General features: G+C 42.7%; 1 protein-coding gene across 4 annotated transcripts in view; it reads right to left on the reverse strand.

The window, feature by feature from the left end:
• Nucleotides 1–21,945, reverse strand: part of DCAF1 (DDB1 and CUL4 associated factor 1) — a 50,643-nt gene that overhangs the window by 23,131 nt on the left and 5,567 nt on the right. For all 4 annotated transcript variants that reach the window (XM_029958229.1, XM_029958230.1, XM_029958228.1 and 1 more), the window contains exons 3-16: nt 17,827–17,903; nt 17,515–17,588; nt 16,435–16,548; nt 14,568–14,705; nt 13,253–13,756; nt 11,991–12,092; nt 10,670–10,828; nt 8,050–8,229; nt 7,013–7,222; nt 5,689–5,858; nt 4,455–4,579; nt 2,092–3,352; nt 951–1,149; nt 167–249 (exon numbers count right to left, since the gene is read on the reverse strand). In XM_029958229.1, coding sequence (XP_029814089.1) covers nt 167–249; nt 951–1,149; nt 2,092–3,352; nt 4,455–4,579; nt 5,689–5,858; nt 7,013–7,222; nt 8,050–8,229; nt 10,670–10,828; nt 11,991–12,092; nt 13,253–13,756; nt 14,568–14,705; nt 16,435–16,548; nt 17,515–17,588; nt 17,827–17,903 — 3,396 coding nt within the window. The remainder of the gene's footprint in view (nt 1–166; nt 250–950; nt 1,150–2,091; nt 3,353–4,454; nt 4,580–5,688; nt 5,859–7,012; nt 7,223–8,049; nt 8,230–10,669; nt 10,829–11,990; nt 12,093–13,252; nt 13,757–14,567; nt 14,706–16,434; nt 16,549–17,514; nt 17,589–17,826; nt 17,904–21,945) is intronic.

Genomic DNA, 21,945 nt, shown 5'->3' on the forward strand with positions numbered 1-21,945 from the left:
ATGTACACAATAAAACAGGGAAGATGCTAACACAAGAAAGGAGCACATTTTACTTTTCACAAGAGACATCATGAGATCTCTGCTATTCTGTTTTTCAGAGTTTCTTCCTATATCAAAGTGTTCTTCTAACTGCAGCATATCCACAGCTGAACCAGAGTATACCTACTTCATATCAAAGACAGACTTCATTCCCCACAATGCAGACAGAGGTTGGCTCCACGTAGCAGATGTCAGCAATAAAGATCCATCCTGGATTTCCAGATTGGAGTGAAGGAGGAGGGAGGGAAAACAGAGGTTATAATTTTATCTCTACACATTTACCTTGCACATTCACAATAAATGTAGGAACTTTGTGCTTAATAAACTGCTCCTATAGGGATAAAAATCTAGGTATCTAATACGATGTATAATATAAAGAGCCCTTGGCAGACAAAGAAAAACATTACAGATAACAATGGGAATGCTCTTAACCTATGATGTTAAGAACAGATAAACACAGAATAATCCATGCCTGAACGTTAATGTCCTGTGAGTGGAGTCCATTCTGCTTATAAATCAGTATCTTATTTCTTCCTAGAATCATCCCCCAAAAGATTTCTTTCTCCAGCAAAGGGAGGTTATATAAACTCTGATATTTTATCTCATGCTTATCTTAAATAGTCAGTTTAAGCATTTTTCCACTTGCAGACATATATATTAATTTCTTATGAAGGCACACAGCCACTGTGTACTCCTCTATCATTTTGGGAAGAAAAAAAATAATTGTAGGACTCACAAGAGAAAGAATATACAATTATCACTTCACTGTACTTCAAAGTACTTCAATGACAGGCATTGCAGGCCAGCCAGTAGGTGCATTTTGGATGTACATGTCCACATGGGCCCAAAACATGCCAGGGCTTTAGGCAGTGAGAATTTTTAAAAACCAGGACAGGTTTGTAATTCCTTACCCTGGATGGCTCGAGGTGCGTGATGGCAGAGTTATGGCAGTTGTAACTGGCCTCTTCCTGTCCACTGAACACATTATAGAGTTTCAACTGCCCCGTGCAGGTACCCAGCATTAAGAATCGTTCTCTTGCAGAAAATGCACAACAGGTAAAGCCACTCTCATCCTCGTTTGCTTCCCTGAACACAGAAATTGGACGGAACCTGGAGAAGGCAAAAATACACAGGTCACCCAAAAGAGAGAACAAAAGCAAAACTGAAATGCTGTGATACTAAATCCAGCCCTTAAAAATCATGTAGGCACAAGTTACAGCTTTCTTCTAGAGCAAGCTAAGTGTCAATTGTAAGACTAGTGCTCAAGTCAGTATGTTACAACATGTTTGGAACCTTTCAGGGTTTGTTTAGCGCTATTTAGTACTTCTGTTAAAGCACATCATTAAGTTGAAGCACCTGGAGTCCATCTTCAAAGTTGTATTGATGGAAACTCTGTAATGCGATCACCTGGATAAGTAGAGACAGCCAGCAAAAAAATCTTCTAACAGTTCTGAAACACTCAATACAAGAAGACATGGCACATCAGCCAAACAACCCCCTGACATTGTAACTTCCCATGGTGACACTGGTTTCACTGTCAAGATGCTTTCATGAATGTGTCATCTTTATTTTTATAAATTTTACATCACCTTCCAATTTAACCTCAGGAAAGAAAGGCCACATGAAAAGGCAACTTGCAGTGCTGTGGATTCAGCTGCAAGAGCAAAATATGGATTCCACTGTCCTGCATCTGTCAGCCAACCATCCTCAAGGCTCTGCTACACTCTTGTGGAAAACTGGTGTTACATACTTACCTTCCAAAGGAGAACAAAGAGCTTCGAGCTTCATCAGTCAGTGCTGCTCATGAATTAACATGATATTGAAAATGAAGAGTGCTTTATGTACTAAGGGGCAGTAGTAAGGACAAGACAAACAGAACAACTTCTAAATATGCCTTTCAAGGTTCTGTGAATTAAAACACTGTCACTGCGAATTAAAACACTTTTCTCTCCAAGGATACTCCACTGTGGGACTGCACAGCCCGAATCCAAGTAAGGCTTTTTGGCACAGGGGGCATCCTGAGAGGGACCACAAAACATTTTTCTTCCTTACCTGCTAAATATAAGGTGTCTATCAAAGCAGCCACCATCCACCCCTCCGTACTTCGGAAAGGCCGCCCTGCGGGTCAGCCGTGAGGTAAAGTTAGTTGGCGCCTGGCGCCTCTGTTTTGGCTCAGGACACTGGTGGGGAGTAAAGAGAGAGAAAGGGGGACAGGTGGCAACAGGGTTCTTGCAGCGGGCGTGCTGCTCCCTAAGGTACTCTGTGATTATACTGTCCAGCGTGGGTGGGGAAGGAAGGTGTCTGTCCAGCTGCTTTTTGATAGCTGGGCTCTGGCTGTAGGCGCCATGGTCCGATTTTTGTCGCAACACTCTGATTTTCCTGCCGTTGCAGGGAGACGGCCTCTCCCTCACAAAGCTAATCCTGCCAATCAGAGGAGAGTTGCTGGCATAAGAAGGGCCTGGAAGGGCAGGTGGACCTTGGGATGCCGACGGCCTTGCCTGAGCATGGACAGAGGTGGCAGCGGAACCTACAGCAGTGTGGCTACTCAACCGTGCCGAGATGCCGTTCGCTATGCGGGGAGTGCGAGGCAGGGTCACGGGAGAGGCAGCGGCCGCCACGGGGGTGAAGGCAGACGAGTGAGATGCTGCAGTCATGGGCAGGTCAGCCTCCTTGGTAAGGACAGACGCCGTTTCTCCCAGGCCCTTAGAGATGAGATGGTTCCGAATCAGCAGCAGCAGCTCCTTCTCAGGAAAGGTGATCCTTGACTGGGCCACCACGTCCGCCTTCTGCAGCCGAGCCAGAGAGACGTCGGTGCCGATGAGCAAGGGCTTGCCCGAGACGCGCTCGATCAGCTCTGCCGCGTACTTGCAGAACTTCACATGCTCACTGCGCTTGTCCTGCAGCACCGGCTCCTTCATCAGCTGTTGGATCTGACAGCTGCTGAACAGGGGGAGCTTGCTGATGATCTGCCGGACGGTGCTGCTGCGCGACAGTCCCACCAAGGCTTTGCAGGCCAGCGCCCGGATCTGGTCAGCGTCAGTGATGGGCATCTTCACAGACAGCAACGACAGCAGCACTTTGATGCCGTTGTTGGACTGCACCACATTCCACATCTTGGCCAGCGTATGTTCACTGCTCTTGGGGGCCTGAGGAAGCTTTCGCCGAGGAGTTCCAGAGATGAATTTCCCGATACTGGAGATCCGGTTATCTGGGCCACAGACGCAATTGATGATGATCTGAAGGGCTGATTTCTGAATCTCGGCATCGTGGATGAAAAACTCACCCTCAGCAACTCCAAGGATGATACTAATACCTAGTGAGGGAAAGAAATAGTTTCCTTAGTACTCTAAAATGTATCCTATACAGTTGATCGGACAAGTAAGGGAGTCTTCCAATGAATCTGAAGAAAGTCGATAATTCTCTTCCTTCTAGAAATTTCTGAAGTTCTGCTAACTAGTCTAATACATTCTTCTACCTCGCTGGCAAAATGTTTTTCTGCACTGCTGCTCCTCCACTTTATCATCAGTAAGCAGAGAGTCAAACAATCTGTCAGAGGGGGTGATCAGGCATGGCCCAGGAGAGCAAAACCTCAGATATCTGGACCAGAGCAAGATGCACAGGCACACCCTAATCGTTACTGCACAGAGCAACTCTCTTGTATAAACACAAGGTGAACAAAGAGACAAAGGAAGGGGACCATGTCATTGAGGGGAAAAAAAATAAATCATATCGCAACTTCTAAAAGGAGTCAGGCAAAAATGAAACTTCGGGTTTATTTTGTTTTCCCAAGGAGTTCCTCCTACTAGTTTAACATCTGCTTCAGAAGATCAAAACCCTTAAAGAATTGGTATTTGTCTGCAAAAAGTTTTTGTGCAAAAGAAATTGGTTGTTGCCTACATCTAGTACTCTGCCTGCCTTTTGCCTTTTCTTTAAAAAAAAAAATAAAAATCAGGCCCCAGTTAATGCACAAGCCTTGGATCTGATCCAGGCACATGTCAGTCATTTACATACTGAACCTGCCAGGTAGCCAGTTACAGCATAACTCACACAGCAATAATTGTTCCTCTCCCATACTCTCAAGTGCCATATCCCCAGGAGACCTAAATTTCTGGGAAGCTGAGGAAAACTAATAGTCCCATTACACAAGAATATTTGTCTCCACCTGTTAATAGGTTCTTGAAAACAAGTGCAAGAGAAAAATGGGTCTCCAGATTTGTAACCCAACCACAGTGTTCATCATGACACAATTTTAATCACAGTCCACTCTCCCACTTATTTGCATCCTTGGCAGTACCTCTGAGTATGTGAATTATTTTAACCCTGGTCTGACGGTAGGTGAGAAACAACCAGCCAAAAACTATGTAGCAGAAGACAACTGATGAATGTGTAAGTCATCAGGACCATATTCAGCTTACCCACAGTGGAAACAGTAGATCCAGCTTCATCTAGCACATCCACAGGTTCTGCCAGCTGCAACTGGATTTTAGGAACCACAGTCAGGATGGCCAGTACATCCAAAGCATATCGTACTGTGTCATTCCTGGAACACAACAACAGAAGAACTTCTTAGAGGTGCATGTACAGAGTTATTTCAGTAACAAAAAATAGCAATCAATCTACTCTACTCCAACAAATGGAAGTAAAGCAGTCACGTCTGCTGTATTTGATGGTGCCTATTGATTTTAGCTTATTCCACTCTTAAAGGGCTGGTCTCCACAGAAGGCAGTGCTCACATGTACACCATTGCCTGCAGCCTGCCAACATTTATCCCACACACCCCACAGGTTCCTAAAAGCACTGTAATTTTGTATTTATAAAAATAAGAATGTTAAGACTTATCCACAAAAGCATTCTAAATTAAGCTTCTAAATCTATTCTAACTCTACATCTTAGTTGGGAAATGTTGCTGTACAAAATACTCTGTCACCAGTCAGCTAGGAAGGAAGTTTTTCTGAAGCCAAGGGAAACTGTTTAGCAGCAAAGCAGACAATTGTGATAGGGAAAAGGGATGATTAGGAAGAGATGGGAGAGCAGAACATTTCAAGAAAAGGGGAGGAGGTCTGTAAGCCCAGGTAGCAATTAGGAAACAGCTGCAGAAGGTAAGAAACAGGAGAACAGAAACTACCCAGGAGAGTGCAACCTGAGAGAGAGGGAGGGAATTGCAGAAGCAAAACAGATTTCAAAGGCTTTAAGGTTGAGTCAGGCAAAGAGCTCCTATAGGCAGTAGAAATAAGGAGGGAGTCCTGATCCACCTCATTCTATGATTAAGATATATCTGGATTTCATCCCATATTTGGAACATTTTCTAGCCTTTCTCTAACAAAAAGGTAAACAAATTTTGAGACAGATAAAAAGTGGCACAGAACTCTGCTTAAACTGTGATGCTGCTTTCTCAGAAATCAAAGGCCTGAGGCATTTTGGCTCTTCAGAAATCTCTTGGCATCCCTCTCTCTACCTCAAAATTTTAGTCCTGCCTTCCACAGTGTTAACTTCCATAAGCACTGGGTAGCCACAGCACAGACCCTAACAGCACTAACCAGTATGTGACTGCTTTAAATGCCATCAGGGTAGAAAATCTAGAAATGCAATGTCCTGCCTAAGAGCCACAACTCGCTGCACTCAAGTACAGCAGCACAGCAAACAGCTCACCTTGCATAGTATGTCTTCCAGTTGCAGGCTATGGAAATGAGCTGGAGCATGAGTTGGACACAAGACAGTTTGAGAAAAACCTCTGCTGGCTCCCAGTAGAGCTGTGCTGGACCGTACTCAATCAGGAACTCCATCATCTCTACAATCTGCTCATGAGTATATGAACAGGCCTGCAGGGAAGGGGAAGCATTAGATCACAAGGGTTACAAACACACATCAAATCCCCCACTGCTGGGATTTAACTGGAAACTGCATTTACAAGATTAGACTACCACTGTCTCTTGCAGATTAAGTATTTACTTTCTGTTTTATTCCTCGGTTATAAAAGAATACAGCAACAGTCACTGTAATAAGCTTAAGGATAATATCCTTTAAGTTTCTTTACAGTTTTAGAAAGCTTAGGCCAATTTAAGAAGAAAAGCTACATTAAATTAAAATTCTACTCAGCTTTTAAACTACTAACGTAATAGTTACTACACATCATTCAAAATACATATCTGCTAAAATATTAAAAAAGGTTGCTAAAAATATTCAATTACAGTTTTTAAGTTCTGACAACAAAATACACTGAAGAGAAAGAGAAATTTCTAACAATTTCTTGCCTTTGAATATTTTTTAATTACACAAGAAGACAACAGCTTATACACATTTCTTTAGTTACTAAAAATAACTGATTTTTGCAGAAGCAAAAACATCCTTATATCTTTCTTATTTCAGTTCTTCTAGAAAACCACCAAATTAAACTAGAAATCACAGGTGAATGTGCTCCCTCCAAACAAGCAGCCATAAAATCCAGTTTTAAAAAACAAAACACATCAACAAAACCAGGCAAAATTAGGGAAAAAAAAATTCATGGCCAACACCATGGATTATTACCTATCTGGATCTCTCAGGTAATTTATAAAAACAATGGTGCCCAAAAGAAACATTTATCATTGTCAAATCAAACTTATTTCCAAGTTTTTCAACATTATGTACCTCTCTACACACAGATTTTGTCCTTCCAGAGATTCAAAGCATAGAAAAAACCACAGGTAACAAAAATATCCTGCCTTTAAATGTCTGAGAGATGGAAAGGGAACCACAACAGACGAGCAGGAACCTTAATCAGATGTAATTCAGATAAACCTCAAGGGTTTTCCTGTACTTTCCTATTGCAGTGTCATTCCACAAGTCAGGTAAAAAGTACAAATAAAAAAATCCCTATGAATTGCACACTGCCCAGTTATTCCACCGGTCTCAAAAGACATCCACACACATCTGCAGCCTGGGTTCACTTGAAAAATGCAACAGCCACCTTAAAAGCTTGCCCCACGCTCCTCACCTTGTAGGGGGGCTGTGGATGGACCAGGATGCCACCCTCGGTGCGCTGCAGAGACTGCTTCACCTGCTCCAGCTTGATGGCCAGGTGAGCCTCGAAGTACCTGCGCAAGGCCATGCAGGTGTGCTTCCCCGTCTGGCGGCTGGCAAAGATCTCGTCGTCACTCAGGAGGGCTCCTTGGTCTTCCAGGTTCAAGATCTCCAGAGTGCTTATCTTCAAAAAGAGTGGGGGAAAAAAAAAGGTTTCATCAGCTCAGTCTTCAGGGGGAAAAAAAAGCATCTACAGCTCTCAGCTGCAGTTGTACTAAACCCAGACACACTGATTTTACTGTACAGGACATACAAGCCCACTCAGAGCTGACTAAGGCTGTTTGAACAGGAAAGGATATCTGCTTGGGAAATAGTGAGTCAAATTGAACCATTCCCTCTCCTTCACTATCTGTGAAGAAAGAAACCCAGAGTTCCATCAGTGTAGGTCTGGAGGCAGTGCCTAGTACTAGCAGGCATTATATGACACAATACAGTGTTACACCCTGCAGCACTGACGTCCCCAAGGTAGACACAACCCAAGCAGCAGAACTGCACAGCAACACCCTGCATACACTCCAGCTTTTGTACATAAACAGTGTAATTTGTGCCCATAAGGTACCGTGGTTACACAGCACACACACAGTTGTACCTCTCCAGGAACAAGGCTGGATTTATCCACATCCAAAAGGGTGCATGGCAATACTGCACATGTATCTGGAATGGTGAGAAACATTTGGACTCCCACTGCTTGAATAAGTACTGCTTAACCTTGCAGTTGCACCAAAAAGCTCCCAAAGGGTAGCAAGTCTCTAGACAATAATCATAATATTAAAAATAATAAAGGGACAACGTTGCTTAGAAAACTCACCCCACCTCTCCATCTCTTCCGAACTGAGGAGGAAAAACCCCAAGCAAAACCAAACAGAAGAACAGAACTCTCCACAGTTGCACTGCAAAGGGTGCAAACCCTGACACTAAAACCCTGCTCCCCACTAAAACCACGAGCCTTACCAGGTTAACCAGACGCCGAAGGCCATCGTGCCTGTCAAAGAGCTCCAGGACAGCACGGAAGGAGAAGCAAATGGAGAAGAACATGGTGGCATGGCAGCAGCCCGAGGCATGGGAGCACTCCATCAGCCATAAGGTGTAGTTCACCACATCTGAAAGCACATTATGGGGGTGCATGCACACCTAGGAAGCAAAAGAACATTCTTGAGAAGGACTTCAAACAGATTGCTGAAGAGAATTTGTCTAAGGAGAACGAGGGCTCTTTGAGAAGCAGAGGACGAATATCAGTTATTCTCAGCTTGACTTGGGACATCTGAGACAGGAAACAAAAATTCCCATTTCCAGATCACTAAAAAAGCCAAATAAACTCTGTGAGACTAATAAAGCCTATGATTTGGCAACGAAAGACTAGCAATTGGTCCATTCCCAGAGCAAAACACAGTAAATACAGCAGCCTTAGTACAGTATAATTCCAGGGAGTCTTTCTCCATACCACTTCCAGATATCCAAAGAATGATTTGCTAGAGGCAGAGAAGAGAAGCTTCCACTGAAGAAACAAAAAATTCCTCTCAGTGTAACAATAGCATATGCTGCATTGAGGTTCCAGCAAAGCTGGCAGCACTGAAGCTAAGGGGAATTGCAAGGATCATCAAATCCAAGTCTAAAGCCTGACTTTCTCAGGAAACAGACAATTGAGCTGATCTTTTCCCTTCTCAGACCCTGCCTCCAAGATGTGCAGACCATGTGCTCAGAACTGCACCTTCCATATGCCCGTTGGCTTCTAATGAGGAGGAACTCAGAACTCTCTGCCAGGGTCAGTGCCAGGAGGAACAGCACCGAGCTGAAGCACTGGTACCAGCTGCTATATGCCAAGTTAGCAGAGCTTTCCCTCTCTTCTCTGCTGGTGCTGGACATACTCAGACAGTACAATGCTACCAGGTTCAGACCTGAGGCTTGGCATGGACTATGTGACAAGGGACTGACCCTATGAAATCCAGAAGTCCCACAGAAATCTGCTCTACCTGGTATCTGTAGATATTGGGGATAACATCTGGCAGAAGACACAATATCACTACAAAACAGCTGCATGATTTTATGACATGGCCTGAGGATGTCAAGCAGAAGGAATCCTCATGTAGCACCCTATCATGGCTTTTGGCCTTCCTTTGGAACAGTCATGCAAGCAGCAAGGAGAATCAGGGAAAAATACAACAAAAGGTTCAAAGAGAGTATATGGAGTTTTCTCATTATGAAGTTCAGAGAAACATCAGAGCAGCTCATGTGCAGTCAGGGTCCACCTGGGCAAAAAAGTGGAATGAATGTTATTCCCATTACAGTTTTCTTGCCCACATAAGGGAGATGTAATAAAGGGCACGGACAGCCCAGATAAACCATGATTACCAAAAGGCTTTAGAATTCATTCCTACAAACATCTGCAAAACATAAATGCCAACAGAGTCCACGCAGATACAGCCTTAAAAAAACACTACCAGTCCAGTCTTATGTGCTCAGGAGTCTTAAGCATGTTGAATCACAACACACATTCAGACAGCATCAAAAACTAGGAAAGAATAAGCAAAAATGTACAGTTACTATTTAATTGGTTCCATTTTCAGCTGAAAAAAAGAAGAAAATGCTAGACAATGACAGGGACAGGCCAGCAATCAAAAGCCATCATCTCAAGCAGAGCAGAGCTGAAGGGTTAAGGCTACAACTTTGCAGTTGCTTTGAATGACTCTTAGAGCAGGATACTCCCACAGGCCAGGACGAGTGCTCACAAGCATCTTTTCTCCTTGGCATGGTTAGCAACTTCAGAATAAACTGGATCAGTTCACAGATCTGGCTCAGCACACACATGCTGCTGGCAGTACAAAAAACCAAAAAAAATAAAAAAGGAAACAATCACTGCTCAAAGTACCTGAGAAACTGAAGCCTAAGGGAATACTGCCCTATGGACCCATCTGAAGGGATGGTCACTGCAGGGACACTATTGAACCCAGAGGATGAGTTTTCTTAAGCATTTTTTTTCTATGTTAAAATATGAGGTAAGAAACGTTACCATCACTGACATTTTTTTAACATGTGTAAGTTCAGGCACAGAGAACCCACAGTGTCATTTAATGTGGTTTTCTGAACAGTGCAGACCAGACCTGTGTGGGTCTCTTGCTGCACTCCACCACCTCCACAGAAGTTGTGCTGCTGTCTGGAATCTGACTGAGGGACTGTGTAACACTGAAGTTGTCCACACTGGATGGAAAAAGTAATCTCAACTATGGCAATCCATTGGAACAGATGGGAAAAGAAAGACAAATGAGAATGGAGGTTTTTGTTGGGTTTTTTTTGAGGGAAAGAGGGAATAATAGGATGAAAAGAGTGATGAAAGTATTGAGACAATGCTGACAAGGTCTTCAGTTAACTCCCTAGGAACTGAAATCCACACCCTTGAAACAAAACACTCAAATACACTATTATTCATATACCTGCTTGTGCCTCTGCACATACCACAGTCATCCACATAGATTTGCTTTTCAGCTTAGGAGATGTTTATTCACTGTTTGAACACAGGTAGGAACACTGAGAAATGATGGAATCACTGCAATTATGGGACAAGGACGACTCTTACCCTCTCCATGGCATCCTGATTGTACGACAAGTAATACAAGCACATGGACACCCCTGTTGCTGCCATGGAAGGACGGGGAATCTCCAGCAGCTTTTGCACTCCTCCATGAGCAACAAACTCCGTTGCAAACTTGTTGTGCAGCAGCAATGATGCCAAATGCTAAGGGAGGATAAAAGCAGACTGTCAATTCTTCAAACTGTCATCAATTCTATCCCAACCCCCAGAAAAACAGTAGAAAAAGCAAGCGCTCCATGCTTTGTCCACCTCATTTCCTCCTCCCATTATATTTAACCCAGAATGTAATATTTAATCCCAATGACAAAAGCAAAAAAGGCACTAGCACTCCATTTTACACATCCTGAACAGAAGAGCAACTCAAATTATCCAACAAGTCACCTTAAGGTTTTCTTATCCTTTTCCAATTCACTCACTTTCTATTATCACGAAGACTTACTTAAATTCCCATTCACACTTTGATTATTGCCATATTGCTGACAAGAAGAATTATACAAAATGAAGTGTAAAGGCAATTTAACAGAAGTCTGCAGCTGCACTGAAGTGTACTGCACATTACTTTTCTGTATTACCAGCACCTTAAGAGGAAACAGTAAGGACCATTGTAAACCCCACTCCACTCCCAACTGAGGTAACCTGTAGGAACACTGCTCCTTGGAAATAAATTCTCAAATGACAAAGATACAGAGAGGAAGATACTGGAGGATCAGAGGCAGAGAAGTGACTGTGAAAGAGGGGAAAGAACACACAGAAAAGTTTAACTTGTGCTGCTGCACTGCAGGTTTGGCTTGGTTATTTTGTGTGGCTTTGTACCTTTGGGAAGTAACCTTAAAGACTACTCACACAAAACTACTGTATTTCAAACACTAAGCTCAGAAACATCATGCTGAGGCTTCTGGGAGTAAGATGCTTGTGCTTCTTACCCCTCACAAAAGTCCCTTGAGATGGAAGGCAGTGGAACAACTCAGGAATACCATCTAAGGGCAGCAGGAACACAAGCAGTTGATAAAAGAAGGATTTTTTTATCATCCTCAGATAGGTGGGTGAAATTATTGGCACTTCCTGCACAACTAAGATCCTTTTTATCCCCTCTTCCCTGTCCTGTTTTTTCATTTTAAATACTTAAGAGCTCTAAAAACAAAACTGCAATGCATTCAAGTTGAGTGAAAGCCAATTCCAATCCCAGGGAATGCTGCAAGACACGGGCCTAAAGAAGGTGAGCACTTGCCTTTGACACATAGCAGGCATATATTCAACGTTTTTACAATGTTTATGATATATTTTATGTACTATGAAAGTAATTTACCTTAAGGGCTTCAAAAGTGAGCAGCACATCATTGGTTCGCTTCAAATCGATGTAGTACATCATCAGCTCCCTCGATCCCAGTTGCATGAAGATGGGTAATAGCTGGGAAAAATAAAAAGGGGACACTAGCTGAATGTTTCACGGGAAACACAAGGTCTCTTTTGGTTTATACTCTCTCAAACCCCCAGTTTCCCCCTATTAGCAGATACCTGTTATGAGAGGTCAGTGGTAACCAGCTCCATCCATAGGAAGCAATAAAGGTTAACAGACCTCTTGTAAAACATCTGCTGACTGCAGCAAGGTGCATGGCAGCTGCCACACGGAAATCTTAAGACTCTCCTTCAAGTGCGGCTATGGAAGTCCACACAGATACCACCCTGGAGAGAGGTTCCACCTTCCATCTGTGCAAAGACAACTCCCCAACAACTGAACAGAAAAAACAGGAGAGCAGGGCAACAAACCAAAACCCTTTGCATAATTCTTTTTGCAACAGCTTTATGCTATTAATTGCTATTTTTATATCCTGTTATTGCTGGCACATGAAGCAATCCAGTCAGCATGCAGGGTGTTAGGGGGATCACGGTTTCTGGCTCTCACAGAAGCAAGGCACACATGTGCACACACAATGTATATCACAAAACAACACTGTGTTGCTTTGTTCTGTTATAAATTAAGCTAAACAACCTCAAAAAAAAAAAAAAAAAAGAAAGAAACACAGAAAATGAAAACATAGTTTGGTATCTGACATGGCCATGCTACTTTGTCCATTTAAGTAATATCAGTTCTCAAAAGCATTTGCCTGCCCTGTCACTTGTCATCAGAACTACTGCAGAGGTTACACAAACCACTTCATTTAGAATTTCAAGTTATTTCTCAGACTTTTAACTGCAAGAGTCTATCACATCCCCCATAGGAAACAGGAGAAATGTTTGTATTTCAAACAAAGTGACTTGCCCTGTGTCACGTAAACAATCACCAAATTTAACAGAAACATGGAATAAAATCCCTAGTGCCATGCTCCAACTATAGACCACACACCTGCTAGGTTCAGGTTTGAGTATTACCTACCAAGTAATACTCAAACTAATGACTTCATCAATCTGAAAGTCATCAGCCACTCAGGAAAGGTTACCTATCTTAATCATAACAGGAAACATCAGAGAGCAATGTAACAATTGTGCAGATTTTTCCCCACAACACCACTCAGCTTTGTCAGGAGAACTGGAGCACATTAGTGCTTCCTCCCCCCCTCATCTGCTCACCTCTTGGTACTCCCCTAAGGGAGTCAGGTACTGCAGAATCAGCCTCTGCTCTATGGCAGGAGTCAAGGGGTAAAGTGTGTAATTAGTGCCAATCACCCACGGGGACATTTCTGACCAGCTGCTGTTGGACAGCTCAACAAACATCCGCTCTGGTTCCGAGGTGGAAAAGCCCAGCTTTTGCTTGGCTTTCCGGAAGCCGTCTCTCTCGTGCTGTTTCCCCGATTTGCTTTTCCTCAGCGCCCCATCATCCAGCTTTGCAGCAGAGTTAACTCTACTACTGGTCTTGTGACTTGAATCAAGATGAAAGGAGATGTCCATATCACCAGAAACTTCCTCCTGCTCTCCATCTACTGTCACTTCCCCATAATCCATATCCACAGCCTCTTCATCGAGAGGCAGCAGAGGATCCGATGGCACTTTCCGAGGGCTGGGCCGCTTGTTCTCCTGTTTTGTAGTCATCTCAGTGACCTGTAACTCCCGCAGCCGGCGAAGCACCAAAGCCACCTGTTTCAGAAAAGCAGTGCTTGTGAGAACACACTTCTTGCTTTGGTCATGCAATTCACCTCAGCCATATTTTTTGTTATCAGCATGTAAAACCCTGTGGTGTACATTTGCCTAGAGAAATAACGATTTCAAACCCTTTTTGCTACAGCTACTTTGATTCTAAAATAGCAGCACCAAGTCTCCTGAGTGAGAAGGAAGTGGCTTGAAAGCCAGTAAGAGCAGATGAGCTATATTGGTGTTAACAGAATCACAGAGCAGCTTGCAGCATCCTTCCATCATCTCTGGCTAGCCTGGAATAAAGGCAACATTCCCTTTCAAAGCAGCAGCTTTGGTAAATTGCAGGTCCCCAAAACCAAAGGTCATGCTTTTACTTCTAAAGATTAGAAGAGCAGTGAATGCATTTTCACCATAACTGTCTCCACGTTGACTTACCTTTCATTTTATAACCCCTGTCTGGTGGGTAAATCACAACATGCAAAAGTTACAGATGTAAAGCTGCTGAAAATTTTTCTTTAAGGAAACTATGAATTATGAGTCTTATTAAAATGTAAAGTGTTTGACTCCTTAGGTTTCCACTGGCAATTTTAACACAACTGATACAAGAGAATAATCAAGCCACATGCTCCAACCAGCAGATGCACCATCAGGGAAGGATGGAAACCATGAGCTGTTGACTCTTGCAGATATTATCACAACCACCGTAAGACCCATATATTAACTCATGAATGTGAGCTCCCCATAAAAAAAAAAAATTAAACAAAATTAGAGGCAACTGCCCTCTCCAAAGGGGAAGTGATTGAGAGATGATTACCAGTTGTGAGTTCTCATCCCTGTAATTTGCAGCGATGTCCTGGTTCTCCATAGCTCCCCCCAGCAGCCCCGTTGCGTAGGTCCTCAGCGGCTGATCAGCCTCCCGCGCCCACTTAAAGAGGTTTTCAACTATGCCTTCCTAGAAGGGAGAAAAAAAAAGAATGCAGTTCCAACAGTTACATTTCATCTTCAACTTCTCAGTCCCAGTGAAAGGACCAGCTGGGAACAATTCTCCCTACCCCTAGTAATGACCAGGCTAGATTTCCTACCAGAAAAGATTTCCTACCAGAAAGAAATCAAACAGTTTAAGCTGCATGAAACTATTTCCAGGCATCACATATTTGGATTTGCACACCTGCAAAAACCTTCTGAAGTGGCCAGTCAAAGTACTTCCTAGGAAGCAGCAAAACACTACAGGCATGAGTTGATTAGTCCAAACAAAGGAGCCCAAAGCTCCTGGCAGTTTCACTAATAGAAAGCTCCAGCAATTTAGCAGATTTCAAAGAAGCCATGTTGAACTTACATTAAGTAAAATGGAATTTGGCTAAATTTAAAACACCCATCTAAAAAGACAGTGTTTTAGTACGAAAGACTAATTTTTTTTTCCTCTAAATCACTAATGGATTTTGAAACATCAAACAGGAACACATTATCACCACGATGGGAATCTTGCACGTAATTTGAATCATAGGTACAATACAATACAGGATCAGAAAAAAAATAATAATGAATAGACACACATTTCAAGGAGAACTCTCAGCTTACAGATTTTCAGACTTGCCTGTTATATCTTTAAAGAATTGTATTATTATTTAAATGCTCTTATGTAATTTTAAAAAATTGTAACTGATGAGATGTGAAATCCCTTGGTCGCTAGAGGGCCTCTTTGTGACTAGAACAGCACCCTCATCCAATGGATATCCTAAAGTCTCCTACATACAGGAGCCCAAAGTGCCAGAACAGAGCTCTAGATATTCTCAAGTCAAAGGGAAAAAAGTTCTTAAGTGCAAAACTTAATTTAATTTCAGCTTACAGAGAGCTTTAGTCTCTGGAAATAGCTATGTTCTCCAAAAATGGGAAGCTATGGTTTTGGTTTTAAATTTTTTTGGTTTAAAGTCTCCCAGCCTTAGCTTTTGGACAGATCACAAAGAGCTCAAATTAAATTAAATCTTTCACAAAGGGAGAAAATTATTCTTTTCTTTTATCACACTTTGGAGTCCATACCCATATTTTTAATAGTAAAGAAACTAATTTAGAACTTTAATATAAAGCACTACTTGATTCGCAAACTTCAGAAAAACAAATTTTTACAGAAGAGGAAACTGTGGCTCAGGAGTGAAATTCACTTTCTCCTCCCTTTCAGCTCTCTGTGCATTCCTTCAGAACAACCCACTTGTCAACACACAGAAGTCTGAGTCAGCTGTCCATCACAGTTCCAGATAATCCCCACAAAGCATGTGGATTTTAGACTGCTTGGTTAAAGTATGACTTGCTTATCACTCAGCTCTAGTAATGCTATCGCTCTGCTGTAGCTGAGGATTACTGGGCAAGACTCCCACAGCAAGTCCTCCATGTTCTTTACAGCCTGCTCCATTCACAGGCCTATCATGCAACAATTCAAATTATAACATTTCCCAAAACATTACATTAGGTTCCAGCTTCTGTTCGAATCAGTCACATCACACCTTAAAAAGCTGTGAAATATTAAAGATCTGATTAATTGAATAAGCCAAAATTAGGAAGACTGAAGAGACTGTCTCACAGGGACAGGATTTCAATAGGGCTTTTTATTCATTTGTCCTTTGGGAAGACTTGTTGGAGTACATAATACAGCAAGCTTGAAAACCAAGCCTCAGCACAGGTGATACCTTTTCCTGAAAGACAACAGCTGTTTCCAGTCCCGGCATGATATCCAGCAGAAGTCGGCAGGCAGCAGTGTTCAGTGGGGGTTCTCTGCTCGTCATCACATAAGCATTCACTAGCTGGAGAAGATCAGGAACAGCATTGGTTTGAAATCAGACTCTGACCAAAACCAGAGCCGTGAAAGCCTTACAGCTCCCACAGCAGCAAAGTGATACAGTAAGGAATGCCAGTCTGAGCCCTGGGTCTCCACACAACCAGCCTTTAACGTGCTCCCTCAGAGCCTCAGAAGTGGAAATTACTTCTCAGGGAAGCCATCAGAGAACGTCTGGTCTGCTTTTCACTGACTAAATATTTATCTTGAACTCATTTGTAAAGGCAAATGCTTTAAAAAACTGTGACAGGAACAGTGTAAACATGAAAAGATAATTGCTAAAAAAAAATTAATGTACGAAATAGCACGTTTTTAATTGTACCTACATTTGCTTATCGCTTGCAGTTTAACAGAGAAAGGTACATGTAAGCTATCTGTGAGAATCCTTACAGCAATGTGTACCGATACAGGTGGTTGCAGGAATGTGAGGATAACAAAAATTCTAGCTATTAAGACATGTTAAAGTATAGAAATGTAAGAGGAAAGCCAGATTCCTGCCTCCTAATTCTCTGCCTGAGTCTTCTAGAGCTAACACACACTATTCTGCTCCTACAGGCAGCCCAGCATTTCCATGAATTCAGAGACAGGGCACTGGAATTAGTGGCATTTTCATTACAGAAAGAAATTATGGTTTTGTACTTGTATTAGAAGACCTACATTTTCTTTAAAGAGACTGATAAACCTTGAAAAGAATTAATTCAATTGCTGCTACACACATTCCAACAGCTCATCAACTCCCCTTTCCTTGAGTCACTTTAACAGTGGCAAATGAGTTGCTCTTAAACCCATTTTAAAAACCACTGCTATGGAAGAGATTGTCCTGACAGCACTAAAATAAATATTAAACAAGTACTGAGACAAACCAGCATACAGGAAATAAAAGCCCTAAGGTGGTGTCAGGAATTGACAGATGCAGTTCTTGAAGCAAACCTACCGCATTCATGAAATCATCGTTCTTGAAAAGTATCCTCAGTAAGTGCCCCAACATGCACTCCGGGTCCGCTCGGCCTGCAGGAGGAACAGGGAAACACTCATCTGCCTGCCTCAGGATGCCAGGGTTAATACTGAACTGCTATCCCCAAACTGGCTGTGGAATGCTCTACTGTCAGCACCACAGAGCACCACTTCCCAGGGCAAAGGCAGTATCAGGCCTCGATCAGCAGTCAGCACGTGTTTCCTCTCAGTATGAGTTACAGGTGTTTGCTGGGACAGAGCTGGTGCTGCCCGAGCCACTCAGGACTCTTACCCGGGTGCCGGTCATCAAACGGGTCGGGGTCCCCTTTGCGGTACTCCTCAGTCTCCTTCTCAATCAGCTCCGACATCCTGCAGGGGGAATGACAGCCAGTGAACACAACTCACACTCAGCCTGCTCCTAGTGCTCCCCACATTAACACATCTGACAAAGCACTCTAAACCAGCCCATCACCTCTCACCTGAACAGCACTCAGTGCCACCAGAGGATTTCAGACTGTCCACAACAGAGGGCAGAGAAAAGAGACTGGCCTCTTCTATCTCAGCCTCCCACTGTGCTCCAAAACCCACTGAACCCGTATCAACACCCCAGAGCTGCACATACACTCTGTGGGGCCAACACCTTTTATTTACTCATCTTAGAGTTCTGGTGGTGCAGAGAACTTGAGCAAATAAAGGGCTTGAGTAGTACTTTTCACCACCACAGTGTCTTTCTTTTGCAGCAGAATCAGTCCTGAACAGGTGTCTTAAGTCCTCCTCCCTATTCAGTGTGTGCAAGGGCAGCTGCTCACTGCCTACATAGTTTTCTGTTATTTTGCATAATAAATTTCAATCATGTTGTATAATTATTAAATATTAAATACTTTTATGAAGTGTTGTGTAATCTCTACTAAGCTATCAATGTTTTAGCACATATCAGCTACCACAATGGATAAGACAAGGAGAAACTCAGCCAGCTCCTCATTCACAGACCTTCAAAATATATTAAATGCTCCCCTGTACCAGAAAAAAAAAATTAAGGGTTGTTTTGAAGCTATACCTTCTCCTAAATTGAGGAGCGGCCTCAGCAGGCACATTAAATCCTATGCTCCAATTCATTTAGAATGAGCAGTATGGGAATTAATTATTATTTTTATTTAAACAAAATCAAGACGAGGGAAATTATCTCATGGTCAAGCAATAAATAATTCCATAGTTATCCACTGTCTTTCTCCATGAAGTGTCACAGTGGAAATATGTGCAGTTTTATGTGAAATAAAGAGCACTCGGTTCAATTAAAAAATTAGCAAATTAAATCTTATTTCCTAGGTATAAAACATCATACCCTTCCCTCTGCTGAGGTGCAGAGTCTATGTACAGCACAGCATTTTAAAACAAGGTCTTAATACCTCAATGTAGTAATCTAGGCAGAGTTTATTATAGGGGAGGGAAAACTGCTGGAAGGCTGCAGTAAGCCCTGGAAAAATATTTGTCTTTCACAGGAGATTTCCCTTACAGAACAGCACTGACTTCTACTCTATTCCTGTTACTTTCCAGAAAATATCCAGTGTTCCCAGGCACAATTAGAGGTAAAAATGTACTTAGTCCTGCCTCTGAACTACACTGACCAAGGATGATGACTGCCAGACTGTAGGAACAGCAATTTAGCTCACTAGGAATGAGCAGAAAACTTTCCTGCTTGTCTCTGATCTGACAATTATCTTTCAACAAACTGTTGATCCTGTGGGGTTCCAATATTTACTTTTACAAGCCTGATTCTGAAGGGATGCAAATTATGTCCCTTGTTAATAATAGGTGGCACAGCTTGAGCTCTCAAGGAATTCTGGCAAAAGCAAGTTACTTCAATACTCCACTGCCAGCTCCTCGGGTTTTTTTCCACGAGAACTAATTGCTTGAGGGGCGTCTGCTGACAGACAACTCAGACAAATGGGGAGTTGGGAAGCAGCACCCTCAACTTGTCAGGTCTTTTGAGGTGAAAATTAGCATTTTGATTACATGCCAGAAAGGACAGACAAGCAGCATGGAAAGTGAGCACAACACCCTGGCCAGTGCATCCTGTCTGGGTAGGCAGCCAAACAGTGAGCCAGCTCCCAGTGGTTTCAGGGATGACAGCATTATCACAGGCTGGATGAAATGGGCATGTGAATCACTAATTATGGGGGGGGTGTTAAGGCAATTAGTCACAATTGTTTGAGCAAAATAAAAAAATAACTGCCTCTTTAAAATTGACTCTCAAAAAGGAAAAAAAAAAAGAAAAAGGGGAAAAATTAAAAATCAAGCTTCCTTGCAATACCCTTCTTTTAACTAACACATGCAAAGGTGGTTTGTGACCTGACTTGGACAAATCTATCCAGATCAAGAGCTTTCTCAATTCTCAATTGGAGCAACAGAAGAGTCAATTAACTCATTCCCACCTTCTAACACTGGCACCTGGCACACAGGGATTTAACAAAACCACAGAGCTTCTGTTCAGGTTTCAAGATTTCCTTCGCTCATTTGGCATTATATTGGTTCTCCCACCACTTCAAAGTTTGCAGACAAGATCTTGGATTTACATGAAGGCAGGGATTCTTTCCCCTTACTTCTAACTCTTTTTTTTTTTTTCCTCTTTACAACTGTCTTTGGAAAGTTAGTCAGATCCTCATTGTCACTTGCCACAAACTGAGCTCACCTGGGCAGTGGGGCAGGAAGGGGCACTGGTATACAGAGAAGTTCCCAGTGACCTACATGGCATAACATAAACCCATCCTAATCCAGCCCTACGTCAGCACTTGGCATTAATGACCAACCTGAGCCTTTACAGTAGATTGCAACTGCATAAGATGCTCTAGGATCCCATGTCACAACACACTTGGTTTGTGGAGATCAAAGTTACTGTGTTAAACTGCTGATTTATCCCCTGATGAAAGAGGCTCCTGGGATGCAGTGAAGGATCTGGCTCCCAGGATTTGCCTGAATGGTTGAACATGACTCTTCCAGTCTGTGAACTGACGCTCTTGCAGGATCATTTCAATTTACAATATTTTGGAAAACCAACTATATTTAATATCTGTTGTTTGCTGACGGGTTTCCAAGCAATTTATCCAGTTCATACCTTCTAACACTCCAGAGATGGTACATCCAGAAAACCAGCTTACTTGGAAGTGACAATTCAGTTGTGGCCCATAAACCTCACTGTTGCTGTCCTTGTCCTGCTACAGCTGAACCCCTCCCTACTTCACCCTCACATGTGCTAGCTCAGTATCACATTTAATGGACCCCCATCCACACAGGGAAGTTTTCATCCATTTTGCTCAGGAGGCAGAAGGAAGTAGAAGAGTATCACTCATGAACAAGTCTGACCACAACTTCCTCTGCCTGAAGACTAAAACAGTATGTAAGGGCATTACTCTGCCTCAGGTCGTTGGCCAATGCAAGCTCCAGTTGGTGAGGATTCCTGGGGAGCCCCTCCACCAGAAAATTCTAAATACCTAAAACTCCAAACACACACACAGCTTTCATTGATACCTGAGGCAGTGTAAATCCAATTCCTGACAGTCAGTAGATCCCCTTGCTATCTACCTTAAATAAATCTATACTATCTCCACCAAAGCCAAAATACCCAAGCTTTCACCATTCATAACCACTCTGCCTGCTGCACAGAAACCCTGAGAATCAACAGAGAGTTATCAGACTTGTCTGGGCATAAATAATGTAAGGAGTTCCAGGAGCTGAGTGGGAGCAAGAAGTGCCAGACTGCTATAAACACAAGAAAAGACATGTTTAATTCAAATGTCTTTAAATTTCTTAGAATACAGTAAAATTCTGGTTATGCCTACAGAAAAAAAGTCTTGAAATAGCACATATGTTTCCTTCAGACAAGACCCAAAGACACACCAAAACATGTCTCACAATTTTCAAGAGACCTACTAATTTTCAAGTGTTTAGGGTTGGTTTTCTGTTGCTCATCTCCCTCTTTCTGAGCTGTTATTTTTAACATGTACTAAGAACAGCAAAAAAAGCTGTGCCCAGTAGGTAAGGCACAGCACAGACCTGAGCAAGAAGCTCCACCAGATTCCTGTTACTTCCACCCAGTGCCAGCTCAGACTCCATGAGCTGACTTGTCTGACCCCACAACACAGGGCAGAGCAGAACATAAACCTGGATTGCTCCTGGAATCCAAAGCAGTTCAGTCCTGCACACACCAGGCAGGCCATGGGTCTGCCAGCAGACATGTGAGGAAGGATTGGGAGGAATTTCTGTGAATCTCCTGCTAAATCAAGAGTAATGTCAGCCTGCCCAATTGAGGCCTGGCTTGGGAAACTACAAATCCAACTGATAATTCAAATGTTTCTCTTGTAATAGATGAAGTCTTATAATTAATGGTGTTACCTACACAGCTCCTAAAAACAAT

Source organism: Manacus vitellinus, unplaced genomic scaffold (genome assembly GCF_001715985.3).
Source record: "Manacus vitellinus isolate BGI_N305 unplaced genomic scaffold, ASM171598v3 scaffold_14_pilon, whole genome shotgun sequence".
Taxonomy (NCBI): Eukaryota; Metazoa; Chordata; class Aves; order Passeriformes; family Pipridae; genus Manacus; species Manacus vitellinus.